Below are 21256 nucleotides of genomic sequence, written 5' to 3' on the forward strand. Positions count from 1 at the left end.
TGTTAAGAATTCCAAGACAGCTGATACGTTGAAATGGTATCTCACTTGCCTTCAAAGTCTGTCTTCATACTGGACTATTAAAATGCTAAACATACAGGGTAATTTTCTGAAAGTAAGCAACTTGTCATAAACTAATCATACACAACTGTGTTCATTCAAATGTTATGTTCAGTAGAGGTATTTGAAAATACAAATAGTACCTCACTAGACATATCTCCTTGCTTTGTGTTTGTCTTGGGTCTGAATTCTACATTTGGATGTGCGGCTAGAGTTGAAATGGGTTTGCTGCATGTGGTGTTGTGCAAGCAGTGGTGTTTTCAAGGTGACTGCATAGTCTTTCCCCAGCAAAGTTCCACCAAAAGCACTTCTGCTCTTCTCGTACCTAGACAAACTCATGGAAATGCTGTATTGCACACCAACAAGGGCAAAAATCTGTCCTTATTACAAATAATACAACCAGAAGGGAAGAACACCTTCTGAAGCTCAGATTCCAGAGATTTGAAGTTTAAAAATCAGAAAAATTGAAAACAAATCTTCAAAAGTAGCTGTTTTCTGCAGCCAGATGGCTCTTGAGGCCATCTCAGCATATTTTATCTCAGCATAAAAATAAATTTTAAAAATGCATGCTCTCAAACCAGATGCTGATCACATTCACAGTGTTTGTCTAGGCCAGTGGCTTTCTTTCCTGGGGAACATGAACATCACTACACTGGATGATCAAGGAGTGCACTGCATTGCTAGAAAACTCTGTACTATGTGCAGATAGTAATTAGCTGAGGTCCTGAAACACGAGGGAATTTATCCCTTATGCTTTAGCTAACGAGACTCTTCTCACAATCTATGTAAATATTTTTTAAGCTTCCAAGGATAATTGGGCAGAGGGTTCCATAGGATATTTACACACTATACAGTGTTATTTAATGTGTGCTGCTTTCCCGTTTTTTCAGTGTTCTGACTGTTCTTGCACCCTACAAAAGAATAGGTTTCAGTTCAGTTCTCCACGTTCTTTGCTGCTTCAGATATCCTTCATAGCATTCCCTCCCACTTCTTAGCTAAATGTTTCCAGTATTTTCAGCCTCTGCCTACCCAAAGCTCATCTATTATTACCTTTTTGAAGCTCCAAATCAAGCTCACTTCTGTGCTCTCAACTCTCTTGCAGATACACTGAACAGAATTCAAGAGATGCTGCATCCTTCAGCAGAACCTGTGCTATTTCATCCTGGTCATAACACAAATCTTGACATTATATGCTTCCTACAACAAAATTTCAGAACCTCTACACTAAATTACAGCAGCCTGGCCAGATCATTTTTTTAAGATGCTAACTTTTCCCCACCCATAGATCTCAATGGCAGGACATCATCTCAAATGACTTACCTCATTTGAGGGGGCAAGGGTTGACTTGGATTGGTTTTGTATGTAGTTCTTAATACAGGAACCTGCCTTAACAAAATTTCTGAATGTTTTTCAATGTGTAGGCCAATTTGAAAATATCCTATTATCCTGATAACAGCTTTGCAACAGTGCAGTTGGGTAATACAACCTCAGTGAGTGAGGGAAGAGGTATGTGTATGAGACAGAACATTAAGGCAGTATAGTCAACAGCAGTAGTCTGGGCTATTAACTCCTTTAACTCCTGTAGTTTCTCTTGACTTTGCAGACGACCAAGAACATGTCTGAAATCTGAAATACCATATTCCTATCCTTATATTTTAATGCCCTTTCAGTGGGAAGGGTAACCTTTATAACTGTCCATGAAAAAGTTTTATCTTGGGGTGAAAAATAGCTTCATAAAGCAATCCCCTTAAAAAGAACGTGTCACAAGTTCCTGTTCCATAAAATACACTGAGCTCCAGTGCTTAGAATAATGAGGATAAACCTTTTCCAGTACTAAGCTCTTAACAAAAGTCCACATAAGCAGTATAATTTGCAGAGAAAAACTTGCTATACATTTTTTCATAACTGAGATGCATTTACTAAGCACCACATGATTCCTTTCTTACAAAGGTGTATCCTTCTTTGATCTTTGTCCCCTCAAAATATGTGTAGAAGTAGCTTCCTGTAGCTGATATGCTTATTCCGTAACTGTTCTCTTAAAGGGGGTCAGGAAGGCTTCTGAGTTGCCAGCAAGAGTAGAGCGCTCCCGGAGCAATTCTTGCTTTCTTATCAGCTCCTTTGTTGTGGCTTCAGGGGTCCAAACCTATAAAATAAAATTAGTTGTAGTTTCTTTGGGCAGGGCTTCTGCAATAAGAAAACACTTGGCTAAACCAAGCTATGTTTTAGCCCTCCTTTCTATCCTGAGATGTAGAACAAAACCAGTGCAGCTTCCCTGCAGGTACCACATCATCTTGTATATACAAGCAGAGCACTCCTGTCACTTCTAATCTGTAATATGCTGAGGGCCCAGCTCAGGGCTAATGGCAGGGAAGAAGACCCAAAGCTTTTTATGTAGAATGACTGATTCAGGCCCAAGATCCTCTGAGTGGAAAACAGTAATTAACCATAGAGTCACTGGCAGCATAGGCTTATTTCCCTGAGACCACTGCAGAAACAAGCTCAAATCAGAGATAGGGAAATGGTAAATTCTAAACAAACAAAACTTCTTGGTCAGCAATGGTATTTGTTTCATATATAATAAAAATCTCCATGATCCTGTTTCATTTTCTCAATTATTTGTGAGCATTAACAGGTCCCTAATACAAAAGTGATACTTTAATTATTTTAACTCCAGGAGTTAAATGTTTATTGTGCTGTGATTCATTTCACTCAGTGTCACTGACATAAGAAATCAGGTAATAAGTGACTGAGAAGGTAAATCAGAAGTTGGTGCTGGTCCCTTAAACAAGGACTCCTATCCTTTAAGTGTTCTGTGTGAATATTAAAATGCAACTGTGAACATGGTTGCATTTGTATTTAATGTGGTCTGCTTTCATCCTAGTTTTAAAACTGGTAAGGGCTCAGTTTCTGTGATTTGTTATAATACATATGGACATACATATCACCTTTTAGGTTTATCGTTGTTTTGTGGCAATCTTTACTCTATGTCATATCACCTATTAGTTAGTTAAATTGTGAAGCCCTTTCATCGGTTTGTTGTTGTTTTGGACCTACAGTAAGGCCTGCTCACAAAGGGGAAAAAAAATAATCATAGGTAGCTAGAAAACAGAATTGATCCAGGATTGAATCATGTTGGAAGCACCTACTTTTCAAGAGATCTTTCTCTCTGAAAGAAGCCATTCCTATGTTCCTGACTTTCAGTAACTGAAGGAGAAAGCAAACAAGATCTAATACAAACCAACTGGAATCAACTGTGAACCCTTCTACAACTTCTTTGCTGAAACTGTGAAGCCATTGTCTTTTTTTCCAACTAAATTTTGTTGGGATGCCAAGTTTTCTAATCAGCTGTTCAGAAATGTACAATGTGAGAGATGTCAGCTTCTGAAGACATAACTGGAATGAAGCCCTGGCTCTGAGCTGCACGTCGTGCAAAATGCTGGGTGCTTTGCTAATGCACTTTGACTCTGGGCCAGACTCCTTGCTAGTATAATTGGTCCAGCTTTCACTAATTAAATGACCAAACTCTTCATACTGACCTGCAAAGAAAGTGATCTGTCTACCTTTAACATAAAACTGTAGTTAAGGTTTGCTACTGTACGTACTTTTCTGGGTTCGAATGTGATATCTTCTTTCTTAGTAGCACCACTGGTTATCAGAGAGTTCAGATAAATAACACTGTCCGTAAGGGAATGTGCTGCCTTTTCAAGATCAGGTTTTTCTATAACTGCCAGAGATACCTGTGAAAGCTAAAAGAGAAGTGGTTAATCCATTGCACACATGTTGCATTTAGAAACAAAGCATACACCCTCTGATACTTGTTTTACCATCAATTCACTGTGTGTGTGTGTGTGTTTTCTGAATCTGTTCAGGATGTGTTTTTCTTAAAGCTTTTTTTATATATCAGAAATCTGTGAGGGAAGCACTTTAAAAGGTAGGGGATGACTCTCCTTCTTGGACATTAGAACATTAACTGCTCTTCAAGACTCACTAGACTATCACCTAGTGCCACTGGTGTTTCCATCCTGTGGCAGATGATGAGTAAGTGTCAGAAGTTGTCATCCTCCCTTCTGTGAAAATCCTATGCTACCCCCGAGAAACTTAAAACATGTTCAAAAGGCAGAAATCAGCATGTGGCTACTGTAACACGTTGACTATGACATCCAGGGTGGGACTGATGATGGAGACTGCCAGCAACGCAGATAAAATTGCATTTTCTCTCTAAATAGCACTGATTAGGTCTGATTAGCAGTTAACACTGGTAAATCAGGAAGACTTCATCCACAATAAGGTAATCAGAATATGGTCACTGAGGCTGATGTCTGTGTGGGTGGTGGGAAAATAGTAAGGTACTCAAGGCTCCAGGAGGGTGCAGAAAATGCATTGGCAAGTACAGCAGCCAAATGCGTCGGTGTGGGCTTTAAGAAATAGGACTCTTCTCAACGGTGGAAGAAGGATATGAGACAAATGGGAAAATCAGAAGTCAGCAAGCCTGATATCAGCTCAGTATGTTCAATTTAGAAGAGGAAAAAGATGCTTCTAGTGACTTGAAGGGCCTTGAATTAGTCGTATCCTTTGAAGAAATACATGCTTCCTTTGAGAAACTGCAGTTAGCAGTTTTCAGTATTTGGACATCATAGTTAGGTGATCATTAGCTTTAGGGGGAAGGAAAGGAGGAAAGATTTTACATTCCTTGTCAGTGGTAAAGGATACAATTCTGCAGTGGGATTAGAGAAGGCACAAAATCCATAGAAATTACCAAATTACTGTTTTGAACAATTAACAAGTAGTAGTACTGGCAAAAACAAGCCCTGCTTCTGAGAATACTTTAACTTCCTGCTTTACACAGACTGATGGCAACTAAAGAAATAAACACTACTAATAAATCAGTCCTTTCTCCCCATTTCTCATACCTCTTCTTTCACAGCTTGCATCTCTGCAGGTGTCACTGTAGAAGGTGGCCTTGGCTTTGCAACTTTTTCTTTCTCTGCTCCTTTTTTTTCCGATACCATAAGCAAATTGTCCAGTTTATTTTGAAGCAGATCGATTATTCTAGAATCTGCAAACACCTTAGCAATATCAAGAGCGTTCTTTCCTGTATTTGAAAATAAATACCTGTTTAAGCCATGAAAATAAATCTTGGCACTTGTTGTAACTGGATAATGACACTACAGTCAACAGAACTTAATTAGGCATCTAATTTATTAACCATTCAGTGTGCCAGTAGCCTGCCTGATGTTGGTGTGAGGGCTGGCAGTCAGCAGCACTGCTTGCAGAAATAAGGGCTTGCAGAAACGAGCCCTGAAACAAGATATTGAAGGAATTCTTGGACGTGGTTGCTTTGCTCTTAATGTCCTGACGTTTGCATCTTAATATACTGGTCCTGCAGGTTGTCACTTTGATCTCTGAGAAGTGAGAGCATTTAGCACTTGGGAATGGCTAGCATATTACAGGGTTTGGAATTCAGACAAAGTTATTGTTGGTATCTGCCTCTGCTAGTGGTTGCTCTGTGGCTGGCAGAGTCAAGGGAAAGCCCTGTGGTCTAAGTGGGGCTGAACCCCTTCAGAACCCCTTCAGAGCGTAATAAAGGGGGAAACTCTTCTAAATCTTATGAGATGAGGCCTTAAAGTAATGGTGAAACCAAACTGCCACCATCAGTTATACAGAATTTCCCATTATAATAGAAATGCAGAGTACACAGTGCTTCTACAAGCAGGGTTTCACCTTCTAGGCATTTTGGGAAGGAAAGTCTTATTACGTAGCAACATTGCTTCCTACATTACAGCAGGGGCCAAAAAAGCAATGTTAACTGTTTAAATTGCTCTTAAAATAGAGACAATAATAGTCATTGAAAGGTCTGCTGTGAGGAGGCAACCCTTCAGTATCAGTTCAGATTTGTGTTTCTGTTAAGCTGCTTTTATCTCAGGGACAAGTATTTACAGGCTAAGCAGCAAGAATTTCTTTATAACTAGTGTTGTCTGTGCATGCAATATTACAGGCAGTTGAAATGTGTGGCAGAATGCACACTGGCCAAAACTAAAATCTACTTTTCCATTCAATAATACTAATAAATACCTAGATCTTTTTTTCATTAAAGCCGCTTTCATCTCCAAATGTATCAGGTGAGGAGTAACAGCTATCAGGGATGTTTTCAGCCACACTCTTGGGGTGGGAGGTTGTACTTATTAATCATGTCATTATGTAACTTTATTTTATAGACATATAAAAAGTAGGAAAGCTGACTAGTTAGAATAGTGATTCCATAGTGTAGAAAACTAGTTGAACTTAACTTTACCTTCATCATAATCCTGATAGCAGTCATAAATTCAGAATATTTCTCAAAACATTCCAATAACTTATTTTTCTTATAAAACTTGTATGCACTTAAGCAGTCCCTGTGGGGAGACATTGATATTTACCATTGCTGTTTGTTGTTTGGATGTCAGCACCTGCATTGATTAAAAAATGTACCATATCCAATCTACAGATCTCAATGGCTCTCATTAGTGGGGTTGCACTGCCTATTGCAGGTGCATCCACTGCTCCTCCAGCCTTCACTATCAGCTCAGCAATCTCTAGGTGTCCATTATAGCAAGCATGATGGAGGGGAGTCCACATGAAATTGTCTGTTGCGTTCACGTCGGCCCTACAAAAGAGTAAGAGGGGTTGTGGCAGATGATGCCAGACACTAAATACAGTAACTTCTACAGCTCTAAGTACAATCAATGACAACTGCATGATAGTGGCATATTCAATGTAAATAAGTATTTTCATATTGCTAATGCTACTTTGAAACTGTTTTAGAATGTGATACGTAGCTCGTCATATTCATTGTGTGTGCCTGGGTGGTGATCATGGTCCTCTCGAAGCTGACACAGGGTCCTCCCCAGGGAAGTTTTCACACGTACAGAGAAAAATAAGCTTTGGGGCAACTTAGTCCTTCTGTAAAATGCTGGTAGTGTTTGTGCTCCAGCTTCCCTGAGGATGGCCAAAGGCAGGTTAAAGAATCCAAAAAAGAAAACTTCTGGGCCAAGAACATGTGCTCCAAAATACACGGCAAAATTGCTTCCTGCACCATTTAAAAATGAGTTAGAGAAGATCTATTACAGAAAAGCCGAGAATTTAAAACTTTTTCAGCTACCGTGTCACTGGTCTAGATCCTTCTGCCTCCCAGGTTAGTAATGGTGTGTTCTGGAGGCTGCAAGAGCTGGTTTTGGGGTGATATTTGCAGTGTGCTGCCTTCAGAAGAATCTCAGGGAAAAGCATTACCAGCCCTTTAGCAGCTGGCTGCCTTGGGAGCTTTTCAGCCAGGGGCATGGAAAGGTGAGGCTTGGGGAACAAGAGCCACTAGTGTTAAAAAAAAAAAAAAAAAACACTTTGTCATGTTAAAAGGGAAGAAATATGGTTCCTCATGTCTTTGAACAAACCATGGTCCGTGACCATACCTGGATCTGTTGTCTCCCTCGTGTGCCATGCGTGGGTTCAGAAGGGGTCAAAACTGAGGGAATCCCCTAAAACTCCTGCACAGTCAATTACTTTCCATTGTGTTTAGGACAGCCTACAGGTCCTAAACTGCATTAGGGACAGTCCCATTTACTCAAGGGACAAAGAGCTGATGTCTGCCTGAAAGACACGGAAGGAGGTAAAGGGAAGAAAAACTAAGAAGCAAGCTGCTTGCCCAGAGAGCTTTTTTGCTTATCTGATCAGATGGTTAATATTTAACTGTGGATCAAAAGAACAGACTAATCTATTCATCTCTTCTTCCTTAAATTTTTAATCTGTTTCAGAATTCTGACTTTGCTGAGATCATATAGCAGTAAATTCCCAAATCTAACGGTTTTATCTTTGTTATCTTGCAGTTGCTTAGCTATTCTGACTTACTTGTATGCAGATGTCATTTCCTCTATATTTCTCATTTAAAATGCAGGGTTACACTTACTCTACTTTCTCTCCCTACCCACTCCCCATGCCTGGACTGATCCTCTTTCTGTCCCTGACTCTCTTTTGTTAACTTCACTCTGTGGGAAACAAACTGATTGAAGGGAACAGGAAAGACACAGTGCTGGCATAAAATTCTTCAACATTTTCTTTGGATCAAACATGGGTGAATTTGCCTTATTTCTGAGTCTTTCTGGAACAAGGTAGAAAGTAGATACCACTGATTTATGCTTAAACCTCAGCATTTTTTATAGCTCTAGATAAGTATTTAATTTTCCATTTGGTATGCATTTATAATACTGAAATGGCCATATTGTAAAAAGTATTTAAATTCCCATGCCAAAATGAAAGTGTTTGAAAGTCCACAATGTTGAAAGATGCAAAGCTAAAACTGTACTGAAAACTTTTCTTTCTGATTTCAATCAATTTAAAATATCAAAACTAGATTTTTTTTTTTTAACTATTATTGCATTTATAGATCTAAATACAATGAGATGTGACTAGTGCACTGTCTAGTGAGATCTGATGAAAGCAGTGGAGATAAATTTGCTAGATTAATTTGATAACTCTTGCATCCTTATCTTTGGAAGACCTGAATTTACACACTTACACATCTTTACATATGCTGCAGGAACGTCAGTGTAATTACCAGGGTGCATAAATTTGTACATGCTGTTAAGTCTCTGCAGGATCTCGAGCAATGGCTAGAGACACTTATCCTTAGAAATGAACATTAAAATAAATTCTAGCAACAGGTAGAGAACATAGCTAACATAAATATTGTCTCTGTAAAATGTTCTCTTAAGCAGTTATCTGAATGTAGGACTGTGGCAGTTTGATCATAAAAAAAAAGAAGAGATTATGCTATTACATAAATATGACTGATTTTTTCTTAAATTGCTTTCATTTTTAAGCTGTTATGAAGGTTTTTCACAGGTGTATCTGTAGGCTACAAAACTGCTGAAGCACTTCTGAAGAGGGGAACAGACTAAATAGCAACGTGCACTTCTGGAGTAAATCCTGCTGCCTCAGCCTGCTGAGGCTGCAGAGGAAAGTGATTCTTGGTAGAGCTGATTCTCTTAAAATATTTGCATGCAAAAGCTCTGGCATGTGGAACAGGGAAGTCTGAGACTTCCTTGATGATTCATTTAAAAGTATCTCAATGATTTCAGGCTAGCCACTTAAGTCAGATTTTCAAAAAATCATTCATGTAATTTTGAAAGTTATTTTGAAGATGCACTCCTTGAGACATGGATATAAACTAGCCGCAGCTCCAATAGACTACATGTAGGTGCTCTGCATCTAAGTGAAATGTCAGTAGTTCAGACACCAACAATTTCAGATCTGTGAAACTTACCTTTAGATGTTTTTATTTCCTCATTACTAAAATGTAAAAAAAAATAAACTAAACCTCTGTAACTCAGCATCTTACGGAATTATTATGTTAAATAGCATGCATACAAAGACTATAATCTGTTGCATCCAAATGTTTATTGGAAATTTATGCTCCCAAAATAGCAATTAAAGAAAATCTTTGGAATGATCTTACCCCTTTTCCAGAAGATACTGCACGAAGTCTATGTTCCCACTTGCGCATGCAGTCATCAAAGGTGTTTTGTAATACTTATCTTTTATGTCTACTGGCACACCCTCCTCAAATGCTTTCTCTAGAGACAGAATGTCTCCTGCCCTGACAAGGAAGTTAATGTTCATGTACATTTTCCTTGGTTCATCTATATACCAGGCACGGTCGTCATGCACGGGGTGGGCAGATGGGTGGTCTCGGTTAAAGCGGTAGCTATCAGCAGTGTTCTGAACAGCCTCAATCATGTATACAGGGAAGCCGTCTTCCCTAAGTGGACACACACTCTTTGGAATAATGCAAATTGGCATGGGGACAGCAATGCCTCTTTTGCCTCTTCGTTTCTTCCCTTTCTTTCCTTTCTTCCCTTTGGGTCCATAAGATGTTATAAGATAGTTTTTCTGCAAGTATTTAGAACCTTTAAAAAATTCTTCAGTGTTGATTCCTTCAGGGTCAGCTCTTTCATGCACTTCAGCAATAGCTTGTATTTGCTCAGTGTCCACAAAGGCACACTGCTTCTGAATAACTGCTATGAAATCATCCTTAGCTACTGTTCCATCTCCTTGGTCAACGGCCTCAAATGCCTTCCGGAGGGCAGCCTGGTGCTCTAAGGACCAGTCGTACAGCCTCAGTGCCCACTGGGGGTTCTTCTCCTTAGCTTCAGACTTAGACTGTTTTTTAAAGTTATTTTCAATTTTGCGCAATTCAGTTACTGCTGCTTTAAAACCGCCTTCCTTGGCAACTGCTCTTGGAGTCTTTGCCAACAAGTTTGTCCATGTAGGATCGCAGCCTAACAATATAGACACACTTTCACTGATAGTGCAATGGAATTAATAAATGGCAATTACTTAACGTAACAGTCTTGTAATATGTGTGTAGCTAATTAGCACAGGTCTACAATTTTATTAAGTCTTAACTATAAATAACAATAGTAAATGCAACCGTATCAGTGATCTCAACCTGGAAAGCTAGGCACACAGCCACATTTGTTTTCCAAAGGGAGATTCACTACGCAACCCATACTCTACTCCATCTACTCATGAATACGTACGGGAAGGGAGAAGTTCAGTGAAAATTTTACATTTTTACTTAAAGTAGCAACCAAGATTAAGAAGAAACCAACTAAGATTAAGATGTTACTCACTCTTCTGTAGCCCAACATTGTGATTTGGTAATGGACTGTAAGCTAAATATATGGACCACAAGAACATAACGTAGGATTGTACATGGTCCTACGGAAAGACAATTGGAAGTAGTATGATTATTTGAGTAACTTAGAAAATCATCACAGCTTATTTGGAGTATGTTTTAATACCCATGGGTGCTAAGTTTTCCCCATGACTACAGTGAGATCAGGTTGTTAAAATGATCAGTGAAACAAAACCACTTAATGCTGTCCAGTTCTAAGTTACACAAACCCGTGTTGTTTCTGTTGATTTTCTTGAGAAATGTTTTATTTCATCATAGCCACACTAGTAGAAGTGAACAGCAATAGCCTATGTTAGGTACTTCTTAATGAGAATCTCACTTGTCACATGATACCCCAGAGAGACAATTCCTTCGCAGATGCCCGAGTGATGTCAGTCTTTCCTCTAACACAGAAAAATAATATATACAATAGTCATGAAGTAACTTCTTAATGTACCTCGTTGTCCTATAAACTTGCAGCAATTTGCAAATCCTCCCTCTGCAGCGTAATGAAGTGGTGTGTTACCGTTCATAGCGATCAGGCCCAAGTCTCCATTATAAGCTGAAATAATCCTCAGGATCTAGAAAAGCAAAAACATTACCACCAAAAGTCATCTGTGTTTCTTAGGAGGGGGGAACTGTGAGACTGATTTACAAATGAAATGCAGTATCGTATATTCCCGGTTTACACAGTGAACTTCTCTCCCTTGCCCAGCTGATCAATGCACACATGACACTCATGTTTTCTATAGTACGTGCCTACTTTACTCAGGAATTAGAAACCTCATTCAGTTGTAGATATCAAGAACAACCTTCACTATTGCAGGCCTGCCATCTTCAAGACCTATGTGTAATCATTGTGTGCATAATAAAAATTGCATAATTTAATAAAGACAGTAGTTGGGAAGATACAGGGAAGAAATGGCCTCCCTGCAGCTATTTGTATCTGCCTTTCCTACAATGGGAAGGTTTCATCTACGTTACGCAGCTGTGACATGCTACATGTTGGGGGAAACAAGCTCTTCAAATTGACACCAGACAGCCACAGTAGCACACACTCTCTGGGGTACCTTGGCAAAAAAGCTCTGCAATTATGAGAGAGATTCTGTCACTTCTGGCTTCCCTTTGATACCCAAAAAGAAGTGGCTTTTAACTACTAATTACTGTGCTTTGATCAGCTGAGATACTGGACTCCAAATAGATAAATAAATAACGGACTGGATTTGCAGCAAGCTGTTCAACACCACAAATGATGATACCTCAAAAAAGCCTCCTTTGGCTGCAAAATGTGCAGCACTGTGTCTTTCATTGTCAAATAGGTTAACATCGACTCCTCTCTCAAGTATACCACGCACCAGCTCAAGAACACCTTCTCGTGCTGCTTCCATTAAGGCTGTGCGACCCGTAGCCTGCAAGGTAGCAAGAAAACAATTCAGAATTTGCATTGTGTGCTAATTCAGGTTGAAAGAGTCCAACATGATCTGATTGCTGCAGGGCAGCATAAAATGAAGGCTTCTTTTAGGTGTTATTGAAAAAAGTAGACATGTCTAATACTTTCAACAGCATTTGTATGAAAACTTTAGGAATCTAGTCTTAATGCTTCCAAATCAGGAGTAGTCAAATCCTAGTGACTCAACTATGTTAGTAACCTGACTCACCTGAATAGCCATACAAAAATCAATTCCCTATTTGAGGAAATACTTTTTTTTTTTTTTTCTTTCTGGGTGCATGCTCTTGTGTATAAAGATTTAACACAAAATACCAATTATATCTTGAAAGAACATAAGTAACTATGACTTTGGTAGATTCGGTGACTGTCTCAAGAATAAAGCACCTCTCAGCTCAGGGATAGTGTTCTATTAACCTAATGTCCCACACCAACTCTTAAAATCTCTCACCTGCTGCTATACAGAGGGGCAGAGATAAAGGAAGGGCAGGAAGCAGACAATGAGCTGTGGATTTCGTTGTACCGAACCATGATTTGTTCCCTGATATCTTTCTTTGGGCCTAGCAAAACATTCCCATTATGTTGCCAGGTATATGTCTACAGTATTAGACCCAAGATTCAGGTTTCTCATCATATTGCAGGCATGCAGAGTGCAGAAGGTGGGAACGTGCCTCAGAGGATGTGATAAAGATGTCCAAATATCGGTAGTGTAAAATGTTTTGGTATAGCTACAAATTAGGAAGGATGCCGCAAATGCTAGGACAAAAGCAAAAGCCAGGAGTAGCTCTAAGGGAAAACCTGATAATCCTGAAGGTCTTTTCCAACCTACATGATTTAAGGACTCTATGACTTGATCAGTAGCACAGGGCTTCATGTCCTTAATGCCATTGATAAATTTAGCAAGTAAACAAATACATGACTAAGATGTACAAAAGGGAGAAAAGAGTTTCTTATGTCTCATCACTACCTTGATCCCCATTCATGTTTCTTCTGTTGGACTCACCTTTTTAGTATTACTTCAACCCTGAAAACCTTGGGGCACATCCAGCTGAAGCACAGTGAACTAGAACTCTTAGGAGTTGGCACGCTTACCCCTTGTTTTTTAAATATTTACACTCTAACCTACAAAAATCTGACTCGGGATACATGATTCAATCAGAAGACTTCAAGAGTTGGACTTGATGATCCTTAAGGGTCCCTTCCAACTCAGGATATTCTATGATTCTATGACTTAAATCTCTGTTCCTGCAAAAAAAAATGTTGATAAAGAAGGGAATAGACATCCCCACAGAGTAATGAAATTGCCACTGTTGTGCAATTTTAATGTGAGGATTTATGGTTATACATTCCAGTCTGGTGACCATTCTTTACTCCTGTATACACATTCTTAGTTACCAAAATATTCATACTGGGTCTCTTGAATCGGGATTTGCTCCTCTTTCCAAGAAAGTCAGACATATTTCTTTAATATCATGAGCTTGCTCACAGGCTTGTAGAAATACAGGCTTCCCATCAGTAGTACAGTTGTTAAGATCTGCACCATAATCCAGGGCAATTTGAGTGCAGTGATAATGCCGTCGTGTAGGTAAAATGGAGTAAAACAAAACACCTGCAAAGAAAAACAGCAAGGATTATGGTGTACTGGTAAATGATAAGAAAGGTTATTTATGCTATAAACTTCACAGAAGAATGGGCAGAGACTCCTTCATCAGAGGCCCATTAAATTCTCTCACATATATAAATGTAAAAAGGATTTCTAGTTTAGGACCTCTGAACTCAGGGAGTTTACCAGAATTGAGTATGTGGCTGCTCATCGGAGAACACACTGGAGGGATCTATGATTTAAAGGCCTGGATTGTTCAGGGAGAATAATTTTCATTTTTACCAAAGGCCAATAGCTTCTGTTGAGCTTTAAGCATTACCCTCCACTGCAGTTCCTCTCTTCAGAGTGAGCATGACATACATAGCAAGCACATAACACAGTAAGGAGCCATTTTGTGCTATTTCTGGTCTGATCGGGTTCCTTTTTACTTACCTTTCCCTTCGTTATCAACAACAGTCATGTCTGCTTTAGCTTTTACTAGTAAGTCCAGAACCAAGTCATAGCCTAGCTCGGCTGCCCTCATTGCTGGAGTACGTCCCATTTTGTCCTGGACATCTGGATGAGCTCCCAGCTGTAGCAAGAAGCTGCACATGTCGGTGTCATTCTTAGAGCAGGCCAAAGAGAGGGCGCTGTACCCATCTGTAGGCTCTGTGAAGTTAATGAGGTTGGGGAAGCCATGCTGGACCAGCTTTTCTATTTGCTTCTTGTCTTTCTGGTGGACACACTGGAGAAGTTTGTAGATCTGTAAGTCTTGAAGTCTGTCATCTACTGGTAGCATCCCTGAGTAAGAAAAAATGGCTTCATCTAAGGAAGGAATTTCTGCACTGGGAGAGAGGAAAACACGTAAACACAGAGATGAGATTACTCTGAGATGCCAGGAAGAACAGGTATCAAGCTATGTTCAAGGCACGCAAATATCTACTTACCTACTTAAACTTGACAGAGCACAGAGCTGTACGTGAATTTCTCTCATTTAGTGTATATGGTACATATAGAGACTATGTAAACACAGGAAGCACCTTGCAAATTGCTCTTTCCAGTAATCAAACTGTTCAGAAGAAATCCCTTCCAAGGTGAAACTTAAGGTAGGGAACTGTAAGCTAACTGCTTCCCATTCAAGGAACTGCGATAACCTATAATTAGTTGGAGGCCCAAGTTGAGGCTGATCACCTGCCATTTTAGTATGTGAGAAAAAAAATCACATGTCCCAGTTACGAGTTTTGTTAAAGCATAAAATAGATGCTAGGATCACTTCGTCAATACTGGAGCATCTTCCTTTGTTAGTAACTAATGCATGAACTTCCAGCTGGGCTGCGTGCATAAAAGGGTAAATTGCGTTTCTCTGTGGTAAATCCCTCAGGGAAAAAAGGTGCAGGCAGTGAGATGCTGACATGGGAAAAGATTCCTCCAGGTAATGCAACAAATACTTGTAGAGGAAAGTGTGCTGCAGGATACCAGCTTTGCATTTTCCTCGGTTGTGATTATTTTTTAGACTTTTTATCCTCTGTTAGTTAGTCTCAGCACTTGTGGCTGCAGGGACAAGCAAGGGTCAAGGCCATTTCTGGAGCTTGCTTAAGTGAATGGGAAGCTTCCTATCAGCTTCAAGCAAGCCCTGGATCAACCTGTGCTTCAAAAACAACACTTATAGGACAGACAACAAAAAATGTGGAAGAACAGGTCCCCTTAGGGATTTATTTTATTTTATTTTATTTTATTTTATTTTATTTTATTTTATTTTATTTTATTTTATTTTATTTTATTTTATTTTATTTTATTTTATTTTATTTTATTTTATTATCCATATAGGCTGTAAATTGTACCACTTAGCAATCTTCCTGGCTACTATTGAGTGTTTTGTGGCTGTCTGAGAAGAGGTGAGTTGTAGGAATGATTCAGAAGGATGCATAATTTCAACAGATTTTTTGTGTCACCACCTCCCTTTCTGGAAAGGAAATCTGAAATAAAACTGCAGGAAAAATAGAGTGAATAAAGGCTAACCATATTGGGAACAGGTGAAAGTACTTTTTGTATCACAGGTATGCCATGTCAGTTGTTGTTCCTGTAACTACTGCCTTTCATTTCTTTTGAAATCAGAACTCTCATTCTGATCATATACAAAATATATTCTTACAACACATGACTAAATCATTAAGCATCAATAACTCAAATCTGTCACCTAAATCCTTACTATGTTGTGTTTCTTGTACGTTGTTCTGTAAAAGGGAATAAATGCATTTTTTTTTTATTATATTTTTCTGGTAGGGGTTACAACAATAGTAGCACTCAGTCCTAATGTTTAGAGTTCAGAAATAAGGCTACTTCTGGGTAAAGCCCTGGGAGGAAGGAAAGCAGAGTACCCTGCCGAGTCTAGCTTTTAGAGCCTGAGACATTAGAAGTCATTTCTGAGCAAAGCTTCTTGACAAGGACTTTTGTCCTGGGTTCTGGTGAAGCGGTGTGACCTCTGCAGCGAGGAACAGCACGAAGGTACTACAGGGAAGGCTCTTACACTGTTTATGACTCTGAAGCTCAGAAAGAAAAATCTTTTTAATAATGGTTAGGTGGAGCTGACAAGCTTAAACTGTTCTCTTGTACTCCTGCTCTCTATTCCGCACCACCCTGTAGCTGTAACAAACTTGGTTTCACTTCCAAAATGGGCCCTTTCTTCCCACTGCATCTGCGTGCACACAAAGAGCCCAGGCTCCTGTTCCTTAGATGCTGTTTAAATGATCAAAACACTGCCTGATCCCTTCTGGGCAGCCTGCACAGAGTGAGCCCATTCCACAGCCCACGGGCTTCCCCCCTGAAGGAGGGCTGGGCATGATCACAGCTCTGCCCCATCCTTTCTGAAATGCTTCTGCTCTGCCTCTGCCCCAGCCAGCACCGCAGGCTGCAGAGCAGCAGGGGCATGCACCTCGCTGCCTTTGGGGCTGTGGCCCCCAAAAAAGCTGCAGGGCTCATCTGCAGCCTGGCTTACTGCTGCCGAGACCGCCCGCAGGGTGCCAGCCGCATGCTCCTGCAGCCAGCCCAGTCTGCAGCGCTCCAAGGAAATCAATACTCACCTATTGACACTGTCTGAGGAACTGACAAGATCTTGTGTTTGAGGATTTTTCCTGTATTTCTTAACGCTTTCTGCACAAACACCTGGATTTTGCACAGCATTTTTTCAGGAACTTACTTAAGATCAAAACTTGTCTTATTTTTCCCTTCTTTCTCCCCCATGAAGCTGCAAACACTGAAAAAACGATGTTCTCCCTGGAAGTAGGTTAGTAAAGCTAAGAGCACAAGAGCACTATCATAATTGATAACATTTTTTTAGTAACATCCAATGAAGGTTTAAATGAATGTAATATTCAGTGCATAGAGCTTTGGATTCATTTTATGGATTATCCTTGAGATTCGTAACAGTACCTGAGCCACATCTAGTACAACCATCACACTCAGCATCTGAAGTATCCAGAACAAGCACATCCTAGGATGCCATTCTGCAGCGGGCAAGGTGACACACTTGGAAAGCAAGTCTGAATCTGAAGCACATCTCGCATGCTTCAGCAATTACTAGCTGCAAGTAAACACCTGCCATCACTGGTGTTGTTGCTGTCAGTGTCCCCAGCAGTGACACAGCAGAGGGACACAGGGTTACACAGGAACAGCAGCAGTGTCAAGAAGCAATCGAAGAATCACCAGCACTGATGGAAAACAGACGTGCTGCATGTGGTAAACAACACAAAATATGGTTGAAAAACAACAAACCATGCATCATTCATGCAATATCCCTGTATATATGTCCAATAAGCGTTTGAACTATGTGACTAGGTATTATTTTTGCTCCCCAAAACCTTTGCCTCGTTCATGATACGGGACTCACAGCACAATTTCTACTTATTCCACACTTTCCCTTTTGCTCACAGGGCAATGTATTACATTCTATCCCAATGTTAGTCCCAGTGCAGTATGATCAGTGATTCTTGTTGGTTTTGAGATGCTTATCCTGGCAATATTTTAGTACTTCACACACAGAAACAAAATTATTTCTGTAAACATAAGTGAAATTATTTTCGACATAATGGTGAAGTATGTTGTTATCTCAGTTTACCCACCAGTGAGATCCCCTAGCAAGTTTAAAGTCTGCTTCAGAGCATTAAGAACCAACAATTTACATGAAAACAAACATAACAATTTAGCTGTGATGGTTAATATTTCTTTTTAGTATTTCTTCAAAGGGATTGGGTCCTGTTTTATTAGAAATTTCTACAGTAACAGAATTAAAATAAGACAGGTGGGATAGAAGCTTATACCCAGAGTCAGGTAAAACTGCAAGCAAGTGAAACAGCCTTTTATAATGAAAATGTAACTACAGCATCCTGGGATTTTCATTAAATAAATGCTGCCAATTGTGTGCATTTCATAGGGTTTATATCACTTAACCCGTAGGACCTTTTAACAGAAAACAAAGGATTGTTGACACAGCTTTGAGACAGTCATACTCTGGGGAGCACTTCATGAAGCTATAATCATAAATCCTGGGCTTGTAACATCTGTGGAGCAGCAACTTTATCTGTTGACAAACATCAACAGGATCGCCGCTTTCATCCTGCCAGCTTCTGTTATTGTTTTGGTTGAAAGCATGAACTCTTTCCAATTCCGATGAACCCTTTTCCCAGTATACCTAGTATTAGGAAGGGCATTTTAATCAGGCTGGTTTCTCACAAAGCTTTCCAGGCAGTGGCCAAGCTGCATTGGTAGGGAGGGTCTGCTGCCCAGCACTCTCACTCGCTTTCTGTCAAAGCCTGGTGCCCGACCGCTGCTGGAAGCACTTCTGACTCCTTTTTTTCCGGTTTGCAACATTTTTCAGTTTCAACATTTCAAGTAGAAAGCATCCCTTTAATTATCACTATTCACAAAGCAGTAAACAAAATTTTCATGTCTTTTATCATTAGTGAGAGAAAATAGCTCGGAACTTTCTAAATTTGGCCCATTCGCATGCTGGCCGTAGAGATAAGCCTGAGCCCTCTGTGCTGGTACAAAAGAAACTGATACGGTAACGCTGCCATGTTATATTTCTGGCTTTGTACAGATAATTACTCTGGATTTTTGGCTGTGGCTAACGTTTAACAGGAGCAATGTAACAAAATCCTCCTCAGACTGAATCCTGGCATAATGAATAGCCTGTAATGCCGTGTTTATTCTTCTAAGATGTGCATTTTGTTTTCAGCTTGCCGTGCCAGTGTCCGTCTGGGAGTGGCTGGAGCCGCAGCCAGGAGGGCAAGGAGCTGCAGGGCACCGCTGAGAGGAGAGGGTACAGGGGCAGAGGTGGCACCAGGCGGCCTGCCTCAGAAATCACCTTTTGGTTACAAAACCCAGCAACCCTCCCCGGGGTCCTGCAGCAGCCACATGTCTCCCTCACAGCAACAGGCCTGTCGCATCCCCCTGGCCCCTCAGGGGCACTCACCTGCGGCTGCCACCACGGACCCCAACCCGCCTCAGGGCGCCGTGCCCGCCATTATGCCCAGACAGCCGCGCTGCCCTTGGCAACAGCGACACGACAGGCGTCAGAGGTTGGACTTGGCCGTTGGCCACCAGCCCTTGGCAGTGGAGAGGCTGTGAGGCGGCGAGGTGAAGAAGGGGGGCTCACCCCACGCCTGCAGGGCCTGGCTGTAGGATCAGGGGCCAGGGGCTGCGAGGGCAATGCCAGCCCTCCTGCATGGGGTCTCTCAGTGGGATGTGACAGCCTCTGGTGGTTTTCTGACTTGTTTTCTTGCAAAACTTCCTCGCCCTCCTGTGGCGAGGTTTACCTCTGTGGGTAAACCAACTTTATAGCTATTTGCAGGGGGCTGTGTGGTAGTGTAACATAAATTAAACATGTTGGGCTTGAATCGAAGTGTAATTGCTCATAGACCTGACTGGGAGGATAAACCTATTTATCAACAGGAAAAATGTCAGTGCCAACAGTCAGGGAAAAATGCTCAATGCTGTTTAAGTGAGTTAAAGGAGAAGCCCTCCTAAAAAACAAACACCGCTACCACTGGGACTTCCAAAGCTGTCTGGACTTCTTTTCTGTCGTCTGTCATGGCTAATTTCAGCCTCTAAGTGCCAGTAGCCAATTGGCCCTTAATACTGTTGTTGGGCTCAGCAATTGCCTAGCTAGCCAGGACAGGCTGTTGAATTATTTACAAAACACCTCTAGTATTAGGAGGTCTGAGGTCAAGTCATTTTTTGACATGTGGTATGTTTCACCAGGGAAGTGGTGTTGTGCAGCTGGATGCATGTCCAACAGAGCAGAAGGGTGTGCGATTGAAGGCACCAGACTGAGTGGTGAATCACAGCAAGAAATACAGATAGATATTAACATAAAGCATTTCATTATTTTCCCTGCAAGAAGTGCCAATTATACAGAACCTACTTCATGGTAGCACACAACCTTGTGTCCTGAATGTGGACAGTCACAGAGGTGCTCTGCTGGCTTCATTGTTACCTGAATGAATGCAGTCTATGGAGCTCACGGCACACAGATTTTACCCACCATGCCAGCACCTGATAGTGAGATAATCAGGAGTAAATTATCTCCTAACCACATCTGCTCCAAAGAACATTTATTACTGAAAAGTTTATGTTTTCCCCTTGTATTATTCACCCGTAAACATTAACCTCAATTGGCCCTACAAGATACATACCTCATCACGATGGGTAAAGCCTCCATTAATGACATGCTCACTTTAAAGCTCCAAAGTGGTCTAATTACAAATAAAAAGATTACACCGCTTAACAGCTGATCCAAAGTGTTTGAAAGCTAAAGGCTGTGAAGTTTGGTTTGGTGCTAGCAGAAGGTGCCAGACTGACAGCACTACACAGCCCCTGTACAGAACAAGTGCAGTAATATAGCTGCCATCCTCGGTACAACTTGCTGTCTTTGTGTTGTGATGGTTTTTATTTGACAATGTGGAAGCACAAGGTTGCCATAAACGTCCCACAGCTGATATCTGGAGGGAGGCTGTGCACTCTAAGGGCTCTTGTGCTGGTTGGCACTGGAGAATCCTGCTGACATCAGTCAAAGCTGGGCTAGGTGGTAGCCTGACTTTAGCTGGAAGCTGTTTTGGGAGCTGCATGGTTTATGCTTAAGCCTTTTACAGCACAAGTAATTATTACTGTTACTCATCTCTCTGGATTCTGATGCTACTGCAAAATGTCTGCTGCATGGTGCATTACACCCAAATCTCCTCACTCAGATTTGCCAGTGTGAAAGAATGACACAAGCTTACAAATCTGTCTAGTTCTGAAGGTCATCTGGACTGTTACAGCCAGCTGCCGGTTACACTGAAGGAGCATAAAATCCAACCAGGGCAGTAAATCAGGGTGTTAGTGCTGCTAGGTGTCAGAAAAACTCCCTGCACAGCCCATCGCGCTGCAGCAGGGTGCAGTGCAGCCACTACTGCTCAGAGGATGCCTG

At 40.8% G+C, this 21256-nt stretch overlaps 1 protein-coding gene across 2 annotated transcripts; it reads right to left on the bottom strand.

The window, feature by feature from the left end:
• Nucleotides 1–1689: 1689 nt before the first annotated feature.
• On the bottom strand, nt 1690–19411 carry ANKEF1 (ankyrin repeat and EF-hand domain containing 1). Of its 2 annotated transcripts, none has more exons than XM_013099820.5 (10): nt 19262–19411; nt 14245–14636; nt 13619–13818; nt 12118–12171; nt 11220–11343; nt 9542–10364; nt 6474–6700; nt 4968–5149; nt 3660–3803; nt 1690–2200 (listed from the first exon to the last, which is right to left on the bottom strand). In XM_013099820.5, the coding sequence occupies exons 2-10, from the start codon at nt 14588–14590 to the stop codon at nt 2075–2077; spliced, it is 2226 nt and encodes a 741-aa protein (XP_012955274.2). In that variant the 5' UTR covers nt 14591–14636; nt 19262–19411; the 3' UTR covers nt 1690–2074. The 2 variants fall into 2 exon arrangements, with proteins under 2 accessions (XP_012955274.2, XP_012955275.2); XM_013099821.5 differs by having other exon boundaries at nt 12022–12171.
• Nucleotides 19412–21256: the final 1845 nt, after the last annotated feature.

The sequence above is a fragment of the Anas platyrhynchos genome, chromosome 3 (assembly GCF_047663525.1).
Source record: "Anas platyrhynchos isolate ZD024472 breed Pekin duck chromosome 3, IASCAAS_PekinDuck_T2T, whole genome shotgun sequence".
NCBI lineage: Eukaryota > Metazoa > Chordata > Aves > Anseriformes > Anatidae > Anas > Anas platyrhynchos.

Bases quoted from the DNA above. Each gene is read 5' to 3' on its own strand.
- ANKEF1 (XM_013099821.5), bottom strand. From the start codon at position 14,590: ATGCTACCAGTAGATGACAGACTTCAAGACTTACAGATCTACAAACTT. The intron at 13,819-14,244 runs GTAAGTAAAAAG...TTTTCTTTGCAG, and splicing joins TGTTGATAACGAAGGGAAAG to GTGTTTTGTTTTACTCCATT. The intron at 3,804-4,967 runs GTATGAGAAATG...CTTCTCTTTTAG, and splicing joins TGCAAGCTGTGAAAGAAGAG to CTTTCACAGGTATCTCTGGC.